Here is a 24,981-nt window from a genome sequence, read left to right on the forward strand (position 1 = left end):
TTAGTGAAGTTCCCTCCTAACATAGTGAATATCCATGTGAAACATCCCCCAGAAGCCTCAGTTCAGATCCATCAAGTTTCAAGAATTGACAGCACATCAACAGGACAAAAAGCGAAAGTACCTCAGCCAGTACATCCACAGGTCTCTTACCAAGGTCTTCCATATCAGAAGACCCAGAAAGGACATACAACTTACACAAATCAACAACCCATTCCTCATATGTTTCCTGTTTCAGTTAAAACTCAACTTGGGCGCTGCTTTCAGGAGACTGTTGGGACGCAGGTAAGAAATGTTTGCTAAGGCTTTTAAGACAGGTAGCTTTAAAACAATATTATAAAAGAATGAAAAAAAGTTCACCAATTGCTGGGAAAGGACGCATTTGACATTGTTTTCTGAAAGAAAATTATTTTGAGAATGTAAAATTCTTACAAAATTTTTCTGAACCTTTTTCTCCTTCAAGCTACTGTCTTTATTTTCAACAGTCTTAGATTCCTGACATTTTGATTTCAGTTATTCTAGACACAACTTCTCCATTTATAAGCTATTTCTCCAAATTAAAAAAACCTCATGACTTAAATCCAATCTCTAACTTCCCTGATTGAACAACTAAGGTTACTCCATTTTCCACAGTTTTTCCTGTCTTTTGGTTTAATGAGTCTTTTTGCATATATATCTCAACAGCCAGTATTTTTTAAGCAGTTGCCATTTTTATGGAAATTCCTATTCAGTATCTCTATGTGTTTTACAGTATTGTAGGGTAATGTTTTGAATCTGTTGAAATATGACCATTGAATGGGGTAGAAAAACCTTAGTTCAGTTAGAAATAATTTTTTACATCAGGTTTTGCATATGACTATCCAAAATTGTGTATCTTCTTTCAGCTCCTGAAAGCGTTTTCACAAGATACACAGTTTTATTTTTGCATATATATTTAAATATACACTGAGATGATAAGGATATGTGAAGAGACTGTTAAAAAGTTAGTAAAATCCTGTTATTTATTGCTTATCACCATGCTGAAATTTAACTTTTCAGATCCAGTGTTTTTAAGCTGAATGTGTGCCTCAGACTGAAATTTTGTGAGAGGTTTCAGAAAGATCACTTGTTTTGGGAGGCAATGTTAGAGAATGAATATGTTGTTTTTCTCAGGCTAAAAAATTACAACTTTATAATTGAAGATTTGAATTTTAAATTTATCACAAATACCACTCTGCTTTCAGTCCTTCCAGTAATATGTACCCAAAGTTAGCCAATTTTCAAACATCTGAAATTATATCTATTTTCAGTATATTCCACAAACATTTGTAAGATGTTGACAGCAAAATTATCCAAAGATTTCACCATGGTCTGCCTTCCCCTCAGAGAGATGGCACCTATCTTCCCTGAAATGCTGGACTACAGCAAAGTGCCCTTTACAAGTGTATCTTCTAGCTGTTTCTTTGAACTGTCACTGAAATTTTTTAAAGGCTCTTAAGCAGCGTGCAACACCCTGGCCCCCAATTTAAAAAAAAAAAAAAAAAAAAAAAAAGAAAGAAGAGACCTCACTCCCTGACTCACAAATGGGCAAGAAAGAGACTTGGGAAAGGAGCGGTAATGGGGAACAGACAGGAGTAGAAGCAGGATGCTGTCAGACCCGGGTGATGGCAATGTAGTGTAGTCGTCAGATGGTAAGTAGTGATAGCAGTTACCTTCTGGAATCATAGCATGTTAAGGGGTTGGAAGGGACCTTAAAGATCATCTAGTCCCAACGCCCCCCACTAGACCATGCTAGACCATCTCAGGAGGGCAATGACAAATAATTCATTCTGAAAAATGCTGTGGAAGAAGCAAATTTAAATGTCATAATGCACCGAAAGTGTTTCTAAAACACCAGAGTTAAGTTTGAGTATGGAATGTTATAGGCTAGTATTCACTAATTCTTGAACGCTTGATTTGGGATCTACAATTAATTTACGCTGATGAGCTCTTTGTGCTTGTCTGTTTAAGGAATAGTAAAAACTTAGATTTTTTTTCTTTGACAGCTGTTGAAGCACATGTTCAAAAGAAAGTTCATGGATTTCACAACAAAATGAAGCAGGGCCTGTGTCAAACAACCATTTCTCTCTGTTTCCTAAGAATGAGCAATCTAACATGGCATTATGATGCACAATCATAAAAATCTGGAAATAATTATGATAATTAATAGTTGTTTAGTATCTATTTGTAGTTCTATTTGTACTCATATATAGAGGAATCCAAAATTCCTTCCTTGGTCTTACAGTTGGCAATAGGTGCTCTGTCTTTTATCTCCTACCTCTCATGCTTGATCATTTCCTGTGTGTTGTTTCTGAGGCATGCATAAGCGAGGCATTTTGAATGACATACCAAAACTTTGTGTCCTATGCCTGCCCCTCACATTACAATGGTTTTAAAACTAAAATTTACTCATCACTCTCTGGAAGACAGTAGCTTGCTCCTTTTAAAGGAGGAGAAAAGGGAAAATATGCTTCCATTGCCCTCATGTCTGACTTGCAATCCTACTAAATGCTTAGTCACCAATTTTCATAATTTTTTTTTCAGTATTCCCCTGGAAAAATGTGTCTTTGCAGTGCTCTCAAGAAAGGGTAGTGCCTCCTACTTTAGAATAGTGCATGTTCTCATTTTTTACAGATTTCATCGATCCTTTCAATGTCAGTCTTGAAGAAGAGCATAATAAGGATTTCAGATATGCCTTTTGTTATGTAATTTAATGGATCAATTTAGAATTGGAGTTCTAGGATGGCATTTTATAGAGCATTCATTTAAGACCTTACCATACATATAGACCTAAGTGACTTGTTGACTATTCAAATTTGAATCTGAAATGTTGTTTTTCCTGCACTCAGGCAGTGCATATTATTTATTTGTATGTTAAATATACCTTGAACTGGGATAAACACCTATTTTTTTTTTTACTTTTAAAGAGATCTATTCTAAAAGAATTAGGTTTTTTGTTTCCTTCATATTTGCTTTGCTGTATTTGAGGGTTCTCTTTATCTGTTCAGATGAGATACTAAATTGAGGTTTCCCTGTTAGGAACAATGTGTTGCAAGTCCTTTCTGGAGTCGATGCTGGATAATTTTGATATCCATACTTTGTTCAACAATCATCAGTTTTTATACATTTTTTTGCAGGGTGGATTGTGTACTTGGCTTCAGAAATGTTTTATTAAATATCCTGGGATCAGAGATGAATTTACTGTGTATAGAGCAGATTGATGGAAGGATATGTGTGTGGCCTCTTGTAAGCAAATCAACCAAGTTAGTAAGGACTCTGGTCCGGGCTAAAAGCACAAGATTAAAAAAGTATCAGAATCTCTTTCGTGGTTTTGTGTGAATGTGTAACTTCTGCCATTCTATGTTTCTCTCCATCTCTCGTTCTCTCCTTCTTCCTCAAATTTCAGCTGCTCTTCAATTACAGGTCCTTTGATTATAGTGCTCTGAGGTTTTTCTCACAACCTTCCGTGGAATATTTTTCATCTCCCAGCACATTCTTTCTCACCCCACCTTAGTTAAATTCCCTTAATGTATCTCATTCAAAAACAGTAGGATAGTCGCTGTACTCAAATTCCAACACAGTGTGTTTTCTGCAGTGAATTTCCAACTGAATGCATACTGTTAAAGTGAGCAACTGGAGCCACATTGAAATGAAGCTCAGAGGACATTATGGTACAGATAGTTAAAGAATCTGGTCATGTTATCAGGCCTCCGATGACTTTTAATTACTGACATAGAAATTCTTCTAGACCTTCTATTCGCTTAGCTGTCTGTAGTATCATAAGTGACTGTAACCAAAGGCAGCAATGGTGAGAAGAGGCTAGTAAAAGATGTGTGAAAAGATGTCAGTCTACAAGCTTAGAGGACAGGGAGGGGCTAGAGGAATGAAATTTTCTAGTTTGATTAGAATAGATAAATAAAGACACGTTTTCATAAATACGTATACACGTGTATGTATGTGTTGCTTAATTGTGACTGTTTTCTGAAGTGTTCTCAGCACTGGTAGGTAAAGTGGAAAGAGAACTATAAAAGTAGTATTAATATTTGAATTTTTTAAAAATAATATAAGAAAAAATAGTGTTTTGGATGGTTCTCTTTTGTACTTAAGTCAGTTCACTTTTCTTGGCTGCCTCTCTTTTCTCTAGTGAAATGCTTAGCAATTATTTCTCCTCTAGAATATGTTAATGGTGATTGCTCCAGGGTAGCTTACCATGTCACATGATAGCTTACTATGATATCTCACATACAAAAGTATGGCTTTCCTAGTACCAGAAATATTTTTGCAGGGTATATCATAAACTAACAGTTAAGCTGCAGGGCAGAAACTTTCTGTTGTCATAAAGATATAGGAAACAAACCTTTACCTAAACTTGCACCTCGTTATATAGAAAATAATGCAGAGAACATAGAGACTTGAAGTTGGGAAATGAACACAGTGGAAGCAGTAGGACTGAAATCCCACTTAAGATGGAAAACAATAAATTTCTGGAGAGCACTATATGTTATGGTGCCTTCAAAAGCTGGAGACTGAACATGGAGACTTGTCCTGAAAGATGTTTTACAGCCATGTAGTCCTTTATTTCTGAAATCCAAGGCGTTGGTCATCTTAGACCACTGATTCTCTAGGTCGTATTTAAAAAGCAAGTAAATAAGGGAGATTATGTTTATCTTCTTTTTTTCTGCAGATTTTTATTTTAATTCTAACAAAAATGCCTTACGACACAGAATATCGTATTTCCTAAAAAACTTATACAGTGTCAGTGGTGCATCTAGTAAAGATTGTATTGATATTCTTGAGTCCTGTTGATTTTGCATATGGTGACTTTGCATTTAAATCAAGAAAAGAATGCAGATGCCTACTATCTATCAAACTTCATATAGAGATGGTTAAGCACTGCTTTTCTCACCCCTTAAGACCACCACTTTGAAGTGTTAACTAAGTATATTCATGTGTTTTCCTATGGTTAGGAATCAAATCACAATATGACACCTATAGCAGACAATAGAAGCACATCTTGATAGATTGTTTTAATTAAGCTAAATAACATTAATGGTGAACACTAGGAAAGACTTTACTGAAAATTACAAAGGCTGTCCATTTTTCAGTGCACATATGTGTTCAAATGTGTTTCAAATGCTGCTTAGCATGTCTGATCAACAGATGTTAGTTAATCAGCATCTCAAGTGGGATAAATTTCTATGGAAATGGTTTATTTAATACTGTGTTTCAGTAATGTCTTTTACAGGAAACATTTGGTTTTGTTTGAGCAACACACTTCTGTCTGCTGTCAGACTTGGTAGAATACAAAATAAGCCAAGTGACTGGTGGCAGCTGGAAAAGGTCAGAAATTACCAGCTTGTATCATGGTAAAGATTCTGACTGCAAATCATTAAGCGTTTACGTAACCTTATTCAGCCAAGGGCATATGCTGATCGGGTACTTAACTTTGAGAATATACATAAAGTGTTTAGGAACTGGACTTAGATAATTGATGAGTTTTTCAAATGGGAAATATTAAACAAAGGCAGCAAAGTTTTTGAGTTTGAAATCGAAAATGTGTTGATAGCTCTTAATGCCTAACCTAACATATTGATACTGCTGTATGCAACATGATCATAGTGTATATACTGCAGAGGTGATTACAGTAGTAATATGCCATTTGAAGTTATTCATTCAACTGTATAAGTATGCCTGTTGAATTTGAGATTTAACAAAACATTTCCTATGGAGGTAAATTTCAGGTATTTTCATTTTGTGACAGCTGTATGAAATGAACTTTCCTATTTATATTCTTTAGGCAGGAAAAATTATACGGTTTCGTACTTCATACTGGTACTTGTTCTCTTAGAGCACTTTTAAAACCTTTTTTCTGTAGAATAGTTTCAAAAATACCATCTCATAAAATAAAATAACTGTCTGGAATTCCTTGAAGCTCATGGTTTGGCTTCTGAAGTTCTTAAACAAATAGACTGTCAGAAATTGGTGTGGATTCATTTCCAGGATTAATGCTTCATTTGCAATAGTTTCTTTGCAAGATCAATAATCTGAAATATCAGAAGATTAAAGATGTATCAGATACCAAAAACTCCAAACACTGTTTTAATTACTCAAATAGAAGGAAGCTGGATAATTTTTAGTTGCCTATGAAGAATGTTCTGTTTAAGCCAAAACAAATTCTTTACCAGTTCTTCTAGAAAGTCTGGAAATATTTAAGTTTCTCTCCTCTGCTTATGAGACAATGCCTGTTAGTGAGCCAGTGGTTCATGGGATAATACTCTTCATTTGTAACAACCTGTCATTCAGATGGTCAGTAAGCTAATTAAGTTTGTTCGTTAATGGTTTCAGTAATGCAGTTTACCAAGTTTGAGGTTTCTTACTCTGTTTGTCGTGCCTATAGGGAAAAAAAAAAAGAAGCAAGAATCCGAGGTCTGTGCCTGTTGAATAGTTTACAGAAAGTTAAACAGTGTGTCCATTCACTTCTCCTATTGTGGTATGTGAAATAGAGTCTTTTGAGCTGAATCCTGGAGTCATTAGCTATTAACTCAGGCAAAGCACCTATCAATTTCAATCATAGTTAATCATATGACACCCCTTTATTTATACCTGTATTGTGATTTTAACTAACAGCTTGTGACAGGGATTTGTGGATGGGTCACGCAGGTGTCTGAGTCCCAGGAAATGTTGTGGTCCCCTGGCCAAAATCCTCTGTGGTTGCCCTGAGACTAATTGCCAGACTGGGCTCCCTACTGCATTTTACAGAATAAATTTCCTCTACTGCCTTAGCAGAGGGATTTCAAGGATATAATCCTTCCTTTTCCCTTGGCATTGGAAAACACATGAAACCCTGGTGGCAGTACACAACTGTTAGCACTCCAAGACTGTGGAGATGGGGCAGAGGCTGTAATCTGGACAGAGTAATAAAGAGGTGATGTGGCTTGGGGTGGCCTTCGTGCACCAGCACAGGGTCAGCCAGAATTTCAGTCTTCCAGTGGGAATATTCAGTACTTCCTTCAGTTATATAAAATATTGGCATAGAAGCCCAGGCACGCATGGGGAAAAATATGTGGATTCGAAACAATACTTTCAGTGTCTGTGAGCTCTTTACCCAGAAAGAACTTTGTTTTATAGCAGTACCATGTGTGCATCATACTGCTGCTACTGCTGAGCCTCTTTCAGCACAGTTGGACTCTTTTATATGAAACCTTCATGACTTCTTTGCCTTCTGATCGAGTAAGCTTGTGACAGAGATACCATTCATGAAAATCTGTTCTCTTTTCCAGGACCCCTCAGGAATACAGACTAGATTAGTTTAAAGTATATGTAAGATGATTGACAGAGAGGTGTAAACCTAAGCTTAGGGAATGGCATTATCTTCATGGACAGTCAAACTGTATGCCTGTTTAGCTTTCCTGCTTATTTTAGGCTTTTGTGTGTGTGTGTTGGAGTTGTGTTGAATGGTCAGATAAACTAAAAAATAGTTGTGAATTCCCCAAAGTGATGTTTCAAGTCACTTGTGACTCAGAGACTGGAAAAGACTGACTGAAAAACCAATGAGTTCTTGGTAATAGGAAGTGGGTAAGACTTTTTAAGTGGATAGAAATTACCTATAAAAGTTTTTGAGACCTGTAGAAACAGAGCTTCAGTTCATAGATGCTTAAGGGTTATGAAAGGGGGAGAGTACCTTAAGAAAATGCAGCGGGCTAGGAAACTGTGCAGTGACTTGAGCGTTGAGAGTATCTGAAGCACTATTAGATGTATCAGAAAAATCAGGGTTTACTAGGCGTAGAAGAACTCTTTGTTTCTGCTTGGATTAGGACTCTGCAGAGCAGTCATGTTTTCTGATACATAGCTCCAAAATTACACAGATCTTACAGCACTGGGAGTCCCATGTGGCAGTTGCTTTTTCTCACTGGCCAGTTTCTACAATGATCTGGATGTTAACCAAATTATCATTGATTCTTCAAGCTTTAATTCACCATAGAGGCAGTGGGAGCAGCAGCTTTAATCATTGCCAGTTTTTACTGACAGGACTACAAACTACAATTGCCAGATGACTCAGACTTTGGCATCCTTATTTTTGCTCATGGTTTTTATATGGAAATTTGAAAAAGTTATGACCACAGAGATCATGATTTTTGGTAGAGTGCAAATACTGTAGCACCACACCTAAACTATAAGTAGGCTTCAGTTCATCTTCCTCCTCCTCCACTACTTTATTTTTCTCCCATCCTTCTTTACTTTTTATGTTTTTAATTTATTACTATTAAATGACACCTTTTCTATTCTGGGGGGGGGGGGGGGGGGGGGAAAGGGCCAGTTCATGATGCAATGTTGGCTCTCAGGTTAGTGGAATCTTACCTTGACACATGTGAACTGCTGGAATGTGTCCTTGAGGCTTTTGACCTTGAAGAGAAACACTGGGTTTTATGTGCCTCACTGCCCAAAGACTCCATTTCTGAGATCCTAAGGGGAGGTGCAGCACCAACCTTGATTCCTTCTACTTTTTTTCAGAAAGAGGAGAGTTGTAAAAGCAAGATACACTGGGGGAAAAAGAGTTGAGTGCAACATGCTTTAGCTGGCTCTTGATAACAGCCACAGTGTACGACTTCAATAAGTGGCTTTGAAAAAGCAGTCTCAGTTCTAGGAAAAGGGCTGAGCATCTGTAATTATAAAGTAAAAGTGAATAGCTGTGGTTATAATGTAAAATGGTCCTTCTTGGAGCATGCTCACCTGGGACACAGGTTGAGAAAACCAGCATTGTTTAAGGATGTAATACGAATTCTCGAAGTTTTAGTGTAGCCACTTGTAGGAAGCATTATGAGTATTTTCCAGCTGAAAGATTTTTAAGCTTCTGGAAACTGCAGCACAATCTGTATATCGTCTAGCTAGGGGCACTTGGAAGAGCTAGTTCCAGTTTTCAAAACAGCTGAGCTGCTAAAGCAGAGGGAGTTGTGCAGAATTCCCCATTTGTGCATCTTGATAGTCTTTGTGAAGTACCAGGCTGAGAGTTGCTTCTGGAAACAACTCAGCAGACTCTGACTGATCAGGAATGGTCAGTCTAGTGCAAGACAGCTGGAAGATGTGTTCATATAATGTAAGCCTGGGCCAGTATCTGGAAGGTGAGACTTGCTTAGATACTTTGCTGCTTTAACATAGCCAAAAACCATCCAGGCGAGGACTGTTTCCTCACCCCCTGCAACATCGGAAAATTTGTCACCAGACCCTCTGCAGACAGCAATTGAAAATAGACTCCTAAAGTTGCACAATAACTGAGCAGTCTTTCTGAATCTTTTTGGCCACTCTTGTTTTTGCTGTTCATGTGTCACCCTAAAACGAGACTCAAAGCACAAGTGGTGGTACCCTGTATATGGGTGGTGTACAGAGGCACACCATAACTGTGCTAAGTTGCCATAGTGCCAAAAACTTTGACATGTGTGGCTGTCATTAAGATGGAGGATGTTTCCAGCTTCTTGCACATCCCTTGACAGATGTCTAAGTTTCACGTGCAGTAAGTGCTGAGCTGCTGCAGGCTGCACATTGCAGTTTGATGTTTAAATAGTGTACTGGGGCTGCTTTGTTGCAGAGATATTTCAGGAGGTGCCTGGGGGTAGTATCTGTGAGAAAGATAGAGAAGATGGCTGCGATGATGCCTTGCTAGCCCTCCCCATGCAGAGGGGACCCTCTGATGAGTCAGAACCCTGATGTGGGGTAGCTTGCTATCCTGTTACTAGTCACACTATGAAGCTACAGAGAGTAACTCTGCTTCAGAAACATCATTGGCTCATGTGTGCCCATATGATCAAGAGCGCATTAGAAAAATTTAAGAAAAGTTGGAGGAAGCTGTCAGTGCCTGTGCATTCAGCATAATCCGAACTGCGGAGTGACTAGGTTACTAGCTGAAGTGAAAGCAACTGCAAGACCACAGCCTGTGGCATAGGATGAGCCAGCTATCTTGAGCCGAAAGCTAAGTGTCCGTGAGCATTTGGGTCAGAGGTTTATATGCTGTCAGAAAGCAGAGTTGGATTAGGGAAAGTCTATTCGCTCTGTACTGAGGATTCACACTTTGGCACATTTGAATTGTTTGCTGCAGTGCTTATTTATAACAGCATTTGCTTTGAAAGTATTACTAAGGGCACCTGTTGTGAACTTCTCCTGTGCATTGTGCATTACATTTTATACCTGATTGGCAAGTTTAGATGTTTTGGGTTTTTTAACATCTGCATCTGAAATACATTTAAGCTTTCTTTACTATGAGAAATGGAAGAAAATTGCAGAAGTCAAGAGCATAATTAGTACCTTGTAAGCTTCTGAAAATTAGTATTCTTTTTAATAAAAAGCAGAATAAGGAAATTATTGATAGGGGGAATGACAATTGACCTCAGAAATTATTGCATGATTAATTTGAATATTTGCATGGGGAGGGAGAGCGTTCTTTGGAGTAACACAGACATCACTAATTTCAACTTTAGTCATCTTACATGTGTTATCTTCAGTGTCTGAGCAGCAGAATCTGTCGTTAAATTTGGCAGTTTTCAGTAACTGATCGTAAACATTAAACAGAAGTTGATGGGAAATTGAGGCTATTTAGTAGGAAATAACACAAAAACCATAGTCATACTTTTTGTCTTTCTCTAAGAGAGTAATTAGGTGTTTGAGACAATTTATATAGCTTCTGAAAAAGTGGACAGGGATGTTTTGATGAGGAAGAAGGTAGGGAATAGGTGCCAGTGGTAAGTTACTACCTTAGAAATATACTCACTCATTCTTGTGGCATATTGTTTCCTTCTGTTTCTTTCTCTTTCTTTTCAAGTTGACACAGGGGAAGATAATAATGTCCCCTAATTGAGTCATGCCTGTGTAGAGAGCCTTTGCAATGCATAGGCACCATTTAAGCTCAGCTAAGAGCTCCAGTGAATCTTCAGTGTCTCAGCAAGAGGTTGACCCAAGATAACTGAAAAAACATTGTACTAGAAGTTAACATTTTATAGTATCACTAACCAGAGTATTCTTTACCTGACTATTCCAGTGTGGCAAAGCACTTCCTGGCCTCTCCAAGCAAGAAGACTGCTGTGGAACCGTGGGTACTTCCTGGGGTTTTAACAAATGCCAGAAATGTCCCAAGAAGCCATGTAAGTGCTATTTTGTTGTTATTCTCTGGATCAACTTATGCCTTTTTTCCCCCTCAAGTAGTATTTTCTTTTTTTTTTTTTTTTAGAAAAAAAACAACAAAAGGAACCTAGTAGAAAGAATGTGCTATGATTTGATTAGGAACAGGTTGTAGAAACTGGAATTCCCCCGCATGCCAGCAGGGTTACATTATGCAGGCACTCAGTGCAGCCAGCAAAGTTGACATTGTTGGGTTTTTTCTCCCCTTCTTCCTCCTTTCAGTCAGTGGTGGACTGTTGTGTTTTCTCAGTGCAGGAAGAATAATCACATTGAATCATCTTGCCTTTTCCAGCTGGACTTTTTTTTTTTTTTTAAGTTTGCACAGAAATTTTAAATTATAGAGGCGCCAGTTACTGCTTGGAGAGAATGCAGTGACGTCTTGGGACTGCAGATGAACTTTCAAGTTTGGAGCCAGGATCTTCCAGGCTCTAAATTGTCAGTTACTTTTTTTCCTCTGCTTTTGAAATATCTTCCCCAACAATTAGACAATGACAAAGACTTCTTTCACCATTTTACTACGATTTGACATCATATTATAAGGAAAAAGAAATTTCAAATTTTTTGCATGATAGGTGAAGATAGTCTCTTGAACTTTCTGTGAATTATATTATTGTTGCACAGGAATAACAATACTCCTGTGTCATGTCATATTTTCATCATTAAATGAAAGATGTGTAAAGGTAATGTAATCTTGGTTTTGCAGATGGAGTGGACCTGCATTTAGTGGGCCAGAAATAGGGCAGGAGATTGCAATCTTTCTTATCTAGGTCATCTAGGACCCTGTTATTTGTACAGATAGCAATGTTGGAAACATGTTCAGTGTTAGATCTTTTTGGAAGCATGTTTTTGTTGGCAAGTCTTAATGTAGATATAAATACAATTCCAGCAGAAAACCTACTTTTACTTCTATTTCTCTGACTCCTCCTTCCATAGGAGACTGACATAATTTATGCTGACTCAGTCTGATCTGGTAGTTTATAAAGCATTTAATTTTCATGCATTCGAGTATGTTTATTTTCTGATGTGCTTCGGGGAGAGAGCCTCCTTGGGGTCATAGTTAATAAGACTCAGGTACCTGAATTTTTATTCCTGTATTATGTAAATACAGTTTCTAACAGGGCCATGCATGCCAACTGTATGACGTTTAACAAAGAAAAGTACCAGACTCTGCACCTGGGATGGGACACCCCTGAATGTACAGACAGACTAGGGAATGAGATGCTGGAAAGCAATGCCATGGAAAGGGACCTGGCTGCCCTGGTTGACGGCAAGTTGAATATGAGTCAGCAGTGCCCTGGCGGCCAAGAGGGCCAACCGTGTCCCGGGGGGGCATCAGGCAAAGCATCACCAGCCGGTCGAGGGAGGGGATTGTCCTGCTCTGCTCTGCACTGGGGCAGACTCACCTTGGATATTGTGTGCAGTTTGGGGCACCACAATTCAAGAAGGATATAAAATATTAGAGAGCATCCAAAGAAGGACTATGAAGACATTGAAGGGCCTTGAGGGAACACCATAAGAGGAGCAGCTGAGGGGTCAGTTGGCTCGTTCAGCCTGGAGAAGAGGAGAATGAGCAGAAACCTCATCGCAGTCTACAACTCCTTCACAAGAGGAAATGGAGGGGCAGGCACTGATTTCTCCTCTCTGGTGGCCAGTTGTAGAACCTGAGGGAATGGCATGAAGTTGTGTCAGGGGAGGTTTAGGTTGGATATTAGGAAAAGGTTTTTCAACCAGAGGGTGGTTGGGCTCTGGAACAGGCTCCTCAGGGAAGTGGTCACGGCATCAAGCCTGACAGAGTTCAGGAAGCGTTTGGGCAACGTTCTCAGGCACATGGTGTGATTCTTGGGGCTGTCCTGTTCACGACTAGGAGTTGGACTTGATGATCCCAGAACTTCCCCCACATGAAGCTGTGCTGGCTGTGACTGATGACTGTGTTGTCCTCCAGGTGTTTTTCAGTATTTCCCAGAATAATATTTTTCATGATTTTACTGGGCACTGAAGTGAGACTGACAGGCCTGTAGTTTCTGGGATGATTCAACCAAAAACTGTTTGGAACTACTAATATAAATTTTTTGGTTTCTGGTTTGAAGTGAAGTCTACTTGTTAGTTCTTCATTGTTCAGGTAAAAAACTGGTTGTCTCAGCCTGGAATCCACAGTCAATATGTTGGTCAGGCAGATCTTTAATACCAAAATGTCTGGCATGGTGTTAAGAGCAACCAATCAAGGAAACACTGGGGCAAACCAGGTCTGAAATCCTGATCCACAGATCCTTCCTAGATGGGTACAGAAAAGTGCCTGAACTCAACCTAAAAACCTCTCCTGAAAGGAAGTCCAGCACCCTTTTTTTGAAACACTGAGTAAGAATACTTTTTTTTAAAATGCTAATGAGATGAGCAATGTCTTTTTGTTATAAAAGCTTAATGACTAGCACACTTGCTCAAGATGGGACACTTCAGAGTTCCTTTATCTGCCAGAATAATTTCTAATCTACATTTTATACCTATGAGGAGATGCCCTAACCCATAAAATGCAGGAACAATTCTTGGAACAGGACTAGTAACCCAGTCTCTTTCCCAGAGTCCTTAATTACTTACGGTATGAGTCATGCTCACTCCTGCTTTCTGGCTCAATTTGGAATTGTTTTTTTGAATGTAACTGTATGATCTCAAGAGGAGACAGAGAATGTTGTCACTTGGAATAATCCTCTACTTCTGATTAAAGCATTCCTGGAAAGTAAGCGTTTGTTTCTCCTAGACATAATCGGATACATTTCTCATCTTTCTAGGTGGGAGTTCTCACTGTACATTAGTGTTTTAAGAAGGGAGAAGGAGAAAGGTGCACTGTCTGTTTTCTCCAGATTAAAATGCAGTGTCATTATATCACTGCATTATATCAAGAACATAATTTGGTAGGTGTATGCTTCAGGAATATTCATTAAAGCTTTGGTAGCGGTGTAGGTGTTTTTTCTAGGCCAGCTTTGATTTAGGAATGATTCTACGTGTGATGCTATTCAATCATGCCATGTCTTATGGCAAGCCTGCATGGGTGCAAATGGTGAATTTTCAGATTTCTAAGAACTTTAGGTGATAAATTTGGAGTTTTGAAGGTGTTTAAGTGATCTTAGAGCATTTTAGAATTTTATAGATGATCAGTTTGAACTTAGGCATACAACTTGAACCTCTAAATCTGTTTTGAATCTGGGCCTAAGTGTCCTTAGGGCATAGGTGTCAAACTGAGCCTCATGCCAGTATCAAAGTGTTATGTTTCTGTAAACAATTTTCAAAGATAAATGTAACTTTATTATGAGACTTAATGGAAGTATGGAGTGGATGCTGAAGGGTTTATGTTCATCAAGTATTTTTATTTTTGCAACAATGAGAATGATTCAGTGGTAGAAAGAGTATGCATATATATTTACATGTATAAATTTATATGATGTTGGATGGAAAAATTTGGAAGTCAAGTAAATCATTAGTAAGTTGTTAGTTAAGTGATATCTATGGCAGTGTCTCCACAGGCAAAATTAGTCCCACATTAGTCCCATATAATTTTGACCTGTTCTGATACTTCAGTAAAATGGTATTACCCGTTTTTTGTAAATTTTTTGGAAGCAAACAGACTTCCTTTTGCTTTTATGGTTTTAAGCTTCATAAACAGTTTAAGGTTGACCTGTTTTTGTAATAATGTGTAGTCAGGTTGCGATCTTTTGTGTAACACACTTTAGCAAAATATTTAAGCGTATGCTTCAGTCTCACTAGCAGGCACTTTTCTTCTCACTTCAGTCAGCTACTTAAGGACATGTGTGAGCTTATGTGTGTCTTGTTCCCATGGTCTTAAGCAGGGCTCTGTCACTTTGTAGAGATGTACTTGAATATTTTGGGTCACAGCCACTGCTCAGTCAGAGCTTCTGTCCTATTGCAAAATTAAGTGCCTTGGCCTGAGACAGCTCCCATGTCTGTAAGGTTATGGGTTATTCAGTTTTACTGAAAACCAAGAGAAGAAATTTTGGAACAGATCTCCATTTTTGAGGGCTTCTACAGAAGACATTTAAGATAAAGTGCATTTCTATGTTACATGGGGAATGTTATGATTGGTCAGGCTTCTTCTTAACAGTTAATAATTACAAACAGGTTGTCTAAGTGTATAAAGGGTAAGTAATGTAGGACTCCATCCAGCTCCCACATGGATCACTAGGCATCACTGAACAAACTCCTTACTCTACTGTGACCCAGTTAATGTTTCTGCTCTTTGTAGAAGGAAGAAAACAGCTGCTAATAAGCTGCCATTTCCTGTTCAGTGTGGGAGTAGGAGGATGAGGAGGGAGGGAGAGGTTAAAAAACTCTGACCTCACTCCACCACTGCACTTTCTAGAGCAGCTGAGTCATCCTGGAAGGGAAAATGTGTTGCAGCACTGGAAAAGGCCTGGCATACCTTATGGGCTAGTCTCCATCTACAGCTGCAAGAGTTCTGCTCTTCCTCTGTTTTTGTTCATCAGGCTGCACTGCAGAGTATCTCACTTGGTTTTAGTGAGAATTGAATCGGGTCTGTAATGGCAAACATAGATCAGTTAGGATGTAATGAGTGCAATTACGAGTCTGACTCTGCCAACATGACTATTAGGAGTTTCGTTGATTTTTTGGGGAGACTAGAGCATTGTGCTTTTGTAAATCTCACCTTAAATTTCAACTGGTTTTAATGTTAACATTGTGAAAAGATTGTAGCTGCCACTTTAAAAGAAAAAAATTCCAGATTTTGGGTTAAGTTAAAATGGTTGTAGTCAATGTAAAGATGGAAAATATGTGTTCAAAACTCTAATAATATTGTTGCTCTGGTTTAGCCCGTACTATTTTTGTGTTTAACCATTTTGTAATTTTTGCAATATCTAAGGAGAATCTTAATGTTCTAATTAAGTAATTATTTTAAATAAGTCACAGCAATTTGAAATAAAAACTATCTCGCTCCAAAAGCTGCTACTCAGGATCATGACTTAAATTTTTCCAAATAATAGGAAAACCCTTAGAAGCAATGAAAATAATTATTAGGTTTTTCTTCCCTTTTTTTCCTCCCACTGTTACAGTTAACCAGTTACCAGTTGTAAAATAAGCTGCAGGGATAAATGTGCAATTCAGGCACTATGTAGTGTGAAGCCAATCAACAACATTGTTACTCAGTTGTTCTGTCTTATTTGACAATTTATATACAGTGAAGATGAAAAGTACTGCATCTGGTTTTTTGTTGGGGTTGTTTTTTGTTTGGTTGGTTTGGTTTAAGTTCTTTTTTTTTTATCTACTGAACATTTAGAACACTTTCAAAGGAAACCGAAAGATGTGACCAAATGTAAGGGATCTCTGTTGTAGCAAATTATGAAAAACTCTCTTGACTCTTAGCAAAGGCACGTATGTGATCATAGTGCCAAAAGTTTAGTCCTATATGTTTAACAACTTACTGGGCTTCATCAAGAAGTTAGATTTTAGTGCATAACCATACAAAGAAGTTACTGCTCTTATTTATGATGTTTAAGAATGAATACATAGTTTTCTGTAGTCTCAAAAACAACCTTAAGGGAAGAAAAAACCAATAAAGAGAAATAAAAAACTGATTAACTGAACACTTTCTATTTTGGCAAAATTGAATTCAGTCTTTACTTTGCAGTGTTATGTCTGTGACAGTTTGCACTGATCAACCAGTAAGTGAAGTTCAGTCTTCTAAAATTCAACAGCTTTGTAATCACAGATGTGCCCTTTTCTTCTTTCCCCTCGCCCCTTATTTTAAAAGTTTATTTGTATCTGTTTGCTCTGGATTTCAAGTATTTTTTTAATTCAATATGGCAGGAGAACTGGTACCCAACAATTTTGCTTAACATTTGAAGATACTTTTGCTTTCTAAAGCTGCTTTCAGTTATAAAACCATCATTGAGTTTCCATGATGAATCTTCAACTTTATCTTTTCCCAACATGATATTTGTAGCTTGTTTGCAAAAGTAGTTATTTGAATATTTGAGGACAAATAGGATGAATGATAATGTTCTGATTTCAAAGGTTTCTGTTTTTGTAAAAAATACAAATTTGACTGTATAACTGAGATCTTAAGTGGTAAACATATGGAAAGAGATGGAATTAAGGTTACCTGTACAACCTTTAATTTTTTTATCTTTTATGCTTAACCAAGCATCAAAAAAACTTGGATTTTTTTTTATAGTTATATGATAATTTGGCTGTCAGGCTCTGGAAATAAGCATATAAATTAGCATTATTTAACTGATATAATTTTTTTCTTCAGCTTACCATGGATACAGTCCTATGATGGAATGCCCACAAGGCTACAAGAGGATCAATGCTACATTTTGTCAAGGTATGATAGTGTCCACAATTGATTGTATTTGTGTATTTGTTTTCTGTGACAGATTCTTTGATATTTATGACTTACATGAATGAATCCAGTTTATTGATTTGTATTTGAGAAAAAATGTTGAGGCTACTTTTAACTCTTTCCAAATATTGGCAACTGTATAGCATGTTTTTTTGCCTCCAGGGCAAAAATCTTTTAAAACTTTTACTTATAGTTTAATTTTCTTTGATGATGTATAAAGATGATTTCATAAGGATCCATTTACTTTGCTCTTCAGTATAAAGAGGCATTGTTCTGTCAGTTTTTTTGCTGAACAGTGAATCTGTACACTTAGTTAAATCAGAGGAAACTAGCAATATAGAATAATTTTTATAATCATGGAAGTTTAGAGTAATCAGAGAAAAATCCTTTTGGACTTAGAGGTTAGACACAACAGTACTGAGAAAAACCAGACAGTGTCCCTGGCAAGATGAAGATTATAAGCATGTGTACCTGGCTGCTGTGTAAAGCAGTGACCCACATACTTCCAGGTTGTGCATAGTGCAGGTGAGGATGTGTGGAGTTTGACAGTGTATAAGTTGTGTTACTCCAAGATTAGACTGTATTATTTCTTAGCTGTAAACATTCATGGCTAGGCTTTGTGAATGCAGATTTGGGAAGGGCTCTACCCACATTTGCTACAAGCACGCTGGTGGCTAAAAAGGCCAATGCAAGATAGACAAGATCGGTTGCAAAAAAGCACGGCAGAAAGACTCCTTGGATGGTATTGGCAAGACATGATTCTTTCTGCGTTGTCTTTTCTCTTTGATGGTTATCCTGTGCATGTTCTCAAAGGAAGCAGCAGCATTATATATAGTGTGTCCAGACCTCCCAACTGGAGGCCAGAGTAGACCGGCAATGGAGATCAATGTGGCCAAGGCTGAGATGTTGCTTCAGGGAGTCCTTGTATCTCCTCTTCGGGGCTCCTCTCTTGTGGCAGCCGGTGGCAAGTTCACCATAAAGCAAGATCTTAGGGAGGCGGTGGTCCTTCATCCTTGGACGTACCCTGCCCAACACAGCTGTGTTCTCAGTAACATGGCCTCAATACTTGTGATAGCTGCTTGCTCTAGAACAGATGTATTGGTCACATAGTCTGACCAGTGGATGTTTAGGATTGTACAGAGACAGCGTTGATGGAAGCGTTCTAGGAGTCGCAGGTGGTGGCGGTAGATGACCCATGATTCAGAACCATATAAGAGAGTAGACAGCACAATGGCTCTGTAAACACTGATCTTTGTACTTTTCTTCAGGTGTTTATTTCACCAGACTCTTTTATGGAGTCTTCCAAAAGCTCTATATGCCTTTGCTAACCTGTTGTCTATCTCTCCGTCTTGGCTGTAGACACTGAAGTTATCAAAACATATAGGGTTGTGGGATCTGCATGATCATGAAGCTACAAAGAAAGGCTTGGGACATTTACATTCTCCTGGCCTATGGCATCTCTCTCTGATGAAGCTGAAGAGATACCCATAGGCATATGGTTGTTCTTTCTGTGTATCTTTGAGCACTGGACAGAGGTGCCAGGTGAGGATGTAGGAAAAACCTTAATTGCTTGTCTGACTTGTTTGGCACAGCACAAGCAAACAAGAAGGAGGTCTGAGAAGATGTGAGCAGTCTTGCAATGGTACTCTGGAGAGAGATTTGGGAAATAAGGGAAAAATGAGTTCAAGTGAGACTGATATTGCTGTGGTCAGGTTTGTTAATCATTGTTGATACAGTAAGGGTAAAAGAGGTCCCAACAAAGAGTAGTGGTGGTGGAGAGCAGGATAAAATGAAAGAGTAACTGATGTTAAAGGATATTTGTAGGCATTTTGGACATAAAGTTAATCTTATTTAACTGAAAACTTTCACTTAACATTCTGATGAGGGAATGTACAATAACCAGTTGCATAAAGAAATCATTTACCAACCAAAATAATAAAGTTCCTAGAGCATTAAACACAAACATCATGCTGTTTCACTGCTGAGGGAGATCTGAGCTGCTATCTGCAAGTGTAGCCACCTGAGCCGATCTGCTGCTCTGGCCTCTACCTAGTGGCTTACCAGCTTGCAGGGTAGGAGCATTTGGAAGACTGCAAGAGAAAATTGAGGTGGGTCAAAATAGTAAAAACTGAATGGAAGAGAGCTACCAATTGCATCTCAGGAGCTCGCTCCCTGCTCTGCAGTGAAAAACCATAGGGTCTTCCTAATAAATAAAAGGAGTGGGGAGATGTTGATCGTAACTTACTAATGAGAACTGAAAAGTGAAAAGGTGAAGGAGGTGAGTGTGAGTCATAAATGGGCCACCTTTTCATGCCTCAAATTAAACACACAGGTGGTGTGTATATTTCAGCAAGATGTTTCCAGCTATTGTCTCATTCTGCATATTATTTGTGAGGTTTTTCGGAGTCTGCAAAAGAGATGTATTCTAACTTTGAGCACAGAAAGTGTCTAGAAGATGCCGTGATGCCATCATGGCATCTCTCTGAGGATGATCCAGGAGAGAAGGGAGCTTTTGGTACCTTCAGTAGTTGATCACAAACCCCACACAATGGTTTCCTAGACAGCAGCAACCCAGCAGGCATTTGAAGGCGTGTAGGGCATTCAGTTTGTTTCACGAGATTGTAGGTGTTGGCAAATCTTATTCCATGGAAACTAAGATTCTTAGTCAGTGTCTACAGATGGTTAAAAATTGTCTGGTACTTGTGGAAGGTTGTCTGTAGTAGGCCAGGAAATTGTTTCATTGAGCAGTGACAGGCTGATAAGGGAGGGAGAACATATGTCTCTGGGTAGGAGCATTTGAGGGAACTAAGTACTGCCATGGTAGTGTACAGAAACAGATCCATACCTGGTAGGCTAGTCATTGTTTTTTGCACTGGATTTTGATAGATTTTCCCCTGACACATTTTTGTACCACATAACTAACACTGCAAGAAATATGAGGCTTTAAAATAGTTTGTTTTATACTGCTGTCATTATCCCAGAAGAGAGCAAGCTGTAAACTCTAAATATAACTTGTAGTTGATACATGGGAATTTATAATCTAGAGTTTAAGCATCAAATGGGAGTAGGATTATCTCACCAGGAAGTAGGCTGTTGATGAATTGAGGATGGACACAATCTCTTAACTTTCTGGAGAGGGCAGAGGTGGTGGCTGTTGGAGGTTTCCCCTATTGCCTTATCAAGGCTTGGATGGCTCCTCTGTGATTTGCTCACCAACACGCTCCAAAAAGGGGGTACAAAAAAGGAAGGAACTGGGAGAAGAAATACCCATGAAACAAAGCATGATGGAATTTAGTACTGTTGAAGTAAGTAACAAGATTACCATTTTCTTTCAGCAGGTCATGATTTTGACCTCTGTTTGAATTTTCTTCAGGAAAGCTAGCTTCATTCGTGAAAGCTGCTGTCAGGGTGCATTTCAGTCCTGAAGTGGTTAATAGCATGTGCTTTTCGATGGGGGCAGCTGAAAGTGTCCTCTTAGTTTATCTGAAGCAGAAATGCTTTTCTAGGAGCAAAGAGGACAGGACTAATGCAAAAAGAGCTGTCCATATCACTAACACAGAGCAAAGCTACAGCAGTAGATGTTGAGAGAAAATTGTTTAAGCTGCTGTCATGGGAGTATTCATATTCTTTCAATGATCTTTACAATTATATTGAAAGGGAGTGGAACAGCATGTCTATATGGAAGTGTACATTTTAATTAGATTATTCTTTACTGAAAGGGTATGCATGCTGTGTCCATGCTCAGAAAGGGCCAGGGTTGCCAGACAAAATAGTAATGGGGATATATTTCTGAATCCGTGCCTCCAGCTTAAGGAGATTGTTGTTTTCACCTAAATATTGTCCAGCTTTCACTGCCTTTGAAAATCAGGCCTAAAAGTCTAATTAACCTTTTGTTCTACACTGGTTTTGCAGTCAAAAGCCTACAAAGGCTTCATAAACTAAGAAGTATTAGTGTGATTAATAACCAGATCCTGATTTCTTTCCTTTCAAGTGAGTGAACTAATATAATGAAACATTCTTCTCTCTAATGTGTAAGTAGGACAACAAAGACCCATCTGTGGGTATGTTAATTTGAACAATTTAGTGTAATTGCTATTAAGAAAGCTCTTTTCCCCCTCAGTAATTATCTTTTCAATTGGGTGATTTATTGCATGTACACACATGGATACCCTAAGGCTGTCATTAGAGCCAAAATACAGCTTATCAGAGTTGCAACTTCTTTGTCAGAATCCACATGCAGTGTTAATTTCTGGTTCCCTGCTTTGAATTATACTACTGTTTCCTTACTCTCTAATGGTTTTCTTGGAAAACTGAAGTAGAATGAAAAAAACAGCTGGTGAAAAGGTTGGATTCATTTTTCAGGAAACTAGCATATTGCCAGTAGAGCACTTTAGAAATCTTATCTTAAAGAACTGGAAAAATACCTGGACACTTGTTGTTTTACACTGAAGTAAAAAGTGCATGGAAGTTCATGGAAAGTCCCTATATTCTTAAAATAAAATGTGTATGAGCTTGTAGAAACTAGTACTTGTATGTTGATGGATCAAATTCTATAGTCATGTGCTCTGGGGACTTAAAGCTCTTTTCCCTTGGCTTCATCATGATTTAAGATAAATTTTGAGGGTATATTCTGCTCTCCTACATTTGTCCCTAAAATACAGTAATAAATTTGTTTTCTCTGCACGTTGTATATTTATTTTACTACTTTAAAGTAATAAAAGAACTTAGCTTTGTAAGAAATGGTTTTTATGTTACTTAGCTACTAAGTCAACAACCGTCTTTCAAAGAAGTTCTTTTATGATGATCGTACTGAGAAATAAATGTATCTCCAGAAACTGGGCTGGGTTGCTGTTTGGACATTGATTATGTGTTTGAGAAGTGTGGATCTGCAAACTTGTGTTCCAGTAAATTCCACGCAAAAGCACAAAATGAGTTGGACTGATTTCTCCTGCTGCTGTTATGTTAGCTCACAGAAATCAATGGGTCATTTCTTAGAATAAGCAGCTGTTTTTTCTGTAATTTTAGAAAATATTGCAATAGATTAATTAACAATGAAACCTTGTTTTTTGTTTCTTTTGCCCCTTGTTCTCACTAATCATGTTATTATTGAAACAATCAACTATAATGGAGGCAGAAAAATCTGGATATTATATGTTTCTTAGAACGGAGGATATTAATAGTGGTTAACAATGTACCTATAGTGGAACCAGTTGGAACAGTGTTTTCTGTGGTGTTAGTAGGTAATTGATTGTAATTGATTTTCATAAAGAGAATAAAAGCTGATGTCCGTATATTGAGTCAGTTTGGAGATCATTCAGTCAGATGGCACTCCCAGTGAAGCCTAGCATATAAGTACCAGAATGAGCAAAATTTTCATGAATAATGTAAATTATATATTCCAGTCTAAATTTGCAACCTAATTTATTGTGCATATTAAAGCACTTACTGCATGAAAACATCTATCCAGGCAGATATTTACTCAATAACATTTAATGACTGACCACTAGGTCAGTTTTAATTAAGAAGTTGCCCAGTACTGTGGCAAATTAGTATATAATTGATCTAGAAGACTTGCTTTGCTTAAATGCAGCAAAGTGTCTTAAATGTGCGTGGGTCTTATTAAAAAGCAACTTGCTCACTTTACATCGTAAGGAGACTACTATTTTCTGTTCAGTTTTATTGCTTAGTAATTTAACCAAAGTTGATTGGTTTTTGATAAACGTAGAGACTGAATTTCGGAGCTAAATGCAGAAGTCCCCTTCAGAAATTTACCTTTCCACAGTGCTCAGGGCTGGAATCACTGTCTCAAACTGTTGAGATTGCTTGTGTCCTTTGGCACCAGACACTTGAGACAGAGGGGGTGAGACGGGCTGCAGTACTTTGTAGCCACAGGTTTATTCTGAATATTTCAGTGAAGCTACCAAGGCTGTGGTGGTTTGACTAGAAGTTCCTGCTTCTACAACTTCCCATTCTTGGTCCAAAATTCATAAGAACCTTCTGGATATCATGACAGTCCTAGCTGAAAGCTGTTGCATATTTACTTTTTATACCTTGTCATATGTTTTCTTAAAAATTGTGAAATTAAACATTGTTTTCTTCTTTTAGTGCATGTAATGTGACTTTGAAAATCTGAAATGTTCATTGTCTTTTGAGTTGAATTTATTCATGTAATCAAAAATCACCTCAAATTTGTAACACAGAAAACTCAATGATACAAGTGAGATCTATTCTTTCAAAAGACATATTTTTTTAATTAATACTAAATCACTTCTTAGCGTTCTTCAGCCTTATTTATGAAAATTTCAAATGCATTTTGTTTACTTCAACATAAAATAGTTATAAACTCAAACCCTGGTCCAATTTTGATAGTGGAATTTACCATTTCAAAGTTACTAGTGCTCCAGAAAACAAAATTCACCACATTATTTACGTGAACGGTAGCAATAGTTTCTTTCAAAAAACAAATTACAGACTGTTTTTGTTTGCATTTGCATTGTTCGAAATTCTTGCTGTGACCCCTGACTTTTCTGAATTTGTAGACTGTTTTTCTTGAGTAAAAATGTTTTCTTTAAAATGAATAGATACGTATAAATAATGTAAAGTCAGAAGATTTCAGCTTTGACCAAAACACATTAATAAACTTGTATGTTCAGTTCTAGAATTTTAAGATAATACTTAATGCTCCAAGCTGTGATGATTTTGATGAGCATAAATTCAATGTGCTATGCCTGGAAATGAAAGAACGGATTTAATTTTATAGAAATGTTTCAAATTCTTGTATGTCTGTGACCAAATATGGGCATCGCTCACTCTTCAAAAAGGGACTTACTCCATGTGTCCAAATGACCTACAAGGCTGAAGGCAGAGAAGACAGTTTTACACCACCTTAGTGTTTCTGCATTAGTCCAGCTGGGCCTGGGTGGTCTGAAGAGCTGTTATAATGGTTAACACAGCCAAAACATAGTGAACTTCTCTTCCTAAATAGTCTTACAGCTGGAAGCTGCCAAAAGGAAACACTACAGAGCTGATATGCCAACCATCAGCTTTCGTAGGGTGCTCTGTAGCAAAAAATTCTTTGCTGATCAACAAGTGCTTCTGCAACACTTTGCTTGGCTGTAGTTGGCATCAAGCTCTTCGCATTGTCTTGGCCTGTCAATGTGTAGAAGAGCAGTAGGCTGTGAAGCTTACTTGTTTAAATGAACATCTTACATTGCTCTCATCTTCCTCCTTCACTTCAGTTTGGTTTTGGAGGGGGGGGTTTGTTGTTTTTTGGGGTTTTTTTTAAAGTCCATGGATATTACTGTGTTCAAAGTCACGCTCTCCACATGAGCAGACAAGCATTCAGTTAGGAAATAGTTGTTTTAGCTTGCTTTTTTCCCCAGGAAATTCAGTGGCAGTGAGTCATTAACACATTTCATTTTCTGAGAGCAGGC

At 37.9% G+C, this 24,981-nt stretch overlaps 1 protein-coding gene across 13 annotated transcripts in view; it reads left to right on the top strand.

Moving 5' to 3' along the window:
* The window catches only part of LTBP1 (latent transforming growth factor beta binding protein 1), a 191,471-nt gene that overhangs the window by 90,228 nt on the left and 76,262 nt on the right, over positions 1-24,981 (top strand). For 12 of the 13 annotated variants that reach the window (XM_051783021.1, XM_051783026.1, XM_051783025.1 and 9 more), the window contains 3 exons: positions 5-282; positions 11,042-11,144; positions 17,459-17,530. In XM_051783021.1, coding sequence (XP_051638981.1) covers positions 5-282; positions 11,042-11,144; positions 17,459-17,530 — 453 coding nt within the window. The remainder of the gene's footprint in view (positions 1-4; positions 283-11,041; positions 11,145-17,458; positions 17,531-24,981) is intronic. The other variant, XM_051783028.1, reaches the window with a different exon arrangement.

This window comes from Manacus candei, unplaced genomic scaffold (assembly GCF_025592945.1).
Source record: "Manacus candei isolate 608988 ecotype Guabito, Panama unplaced genomic scaffold, ASM2559294v1 h1tg000017l, whole genome shotgun sequence".
NCBI classification, from domain to species: domain Eukaryota; kingdom Metazoa; phylum Chordata; class Aves; order Passeriformes; family Pipridae; genus Manacus; species Manacus candei.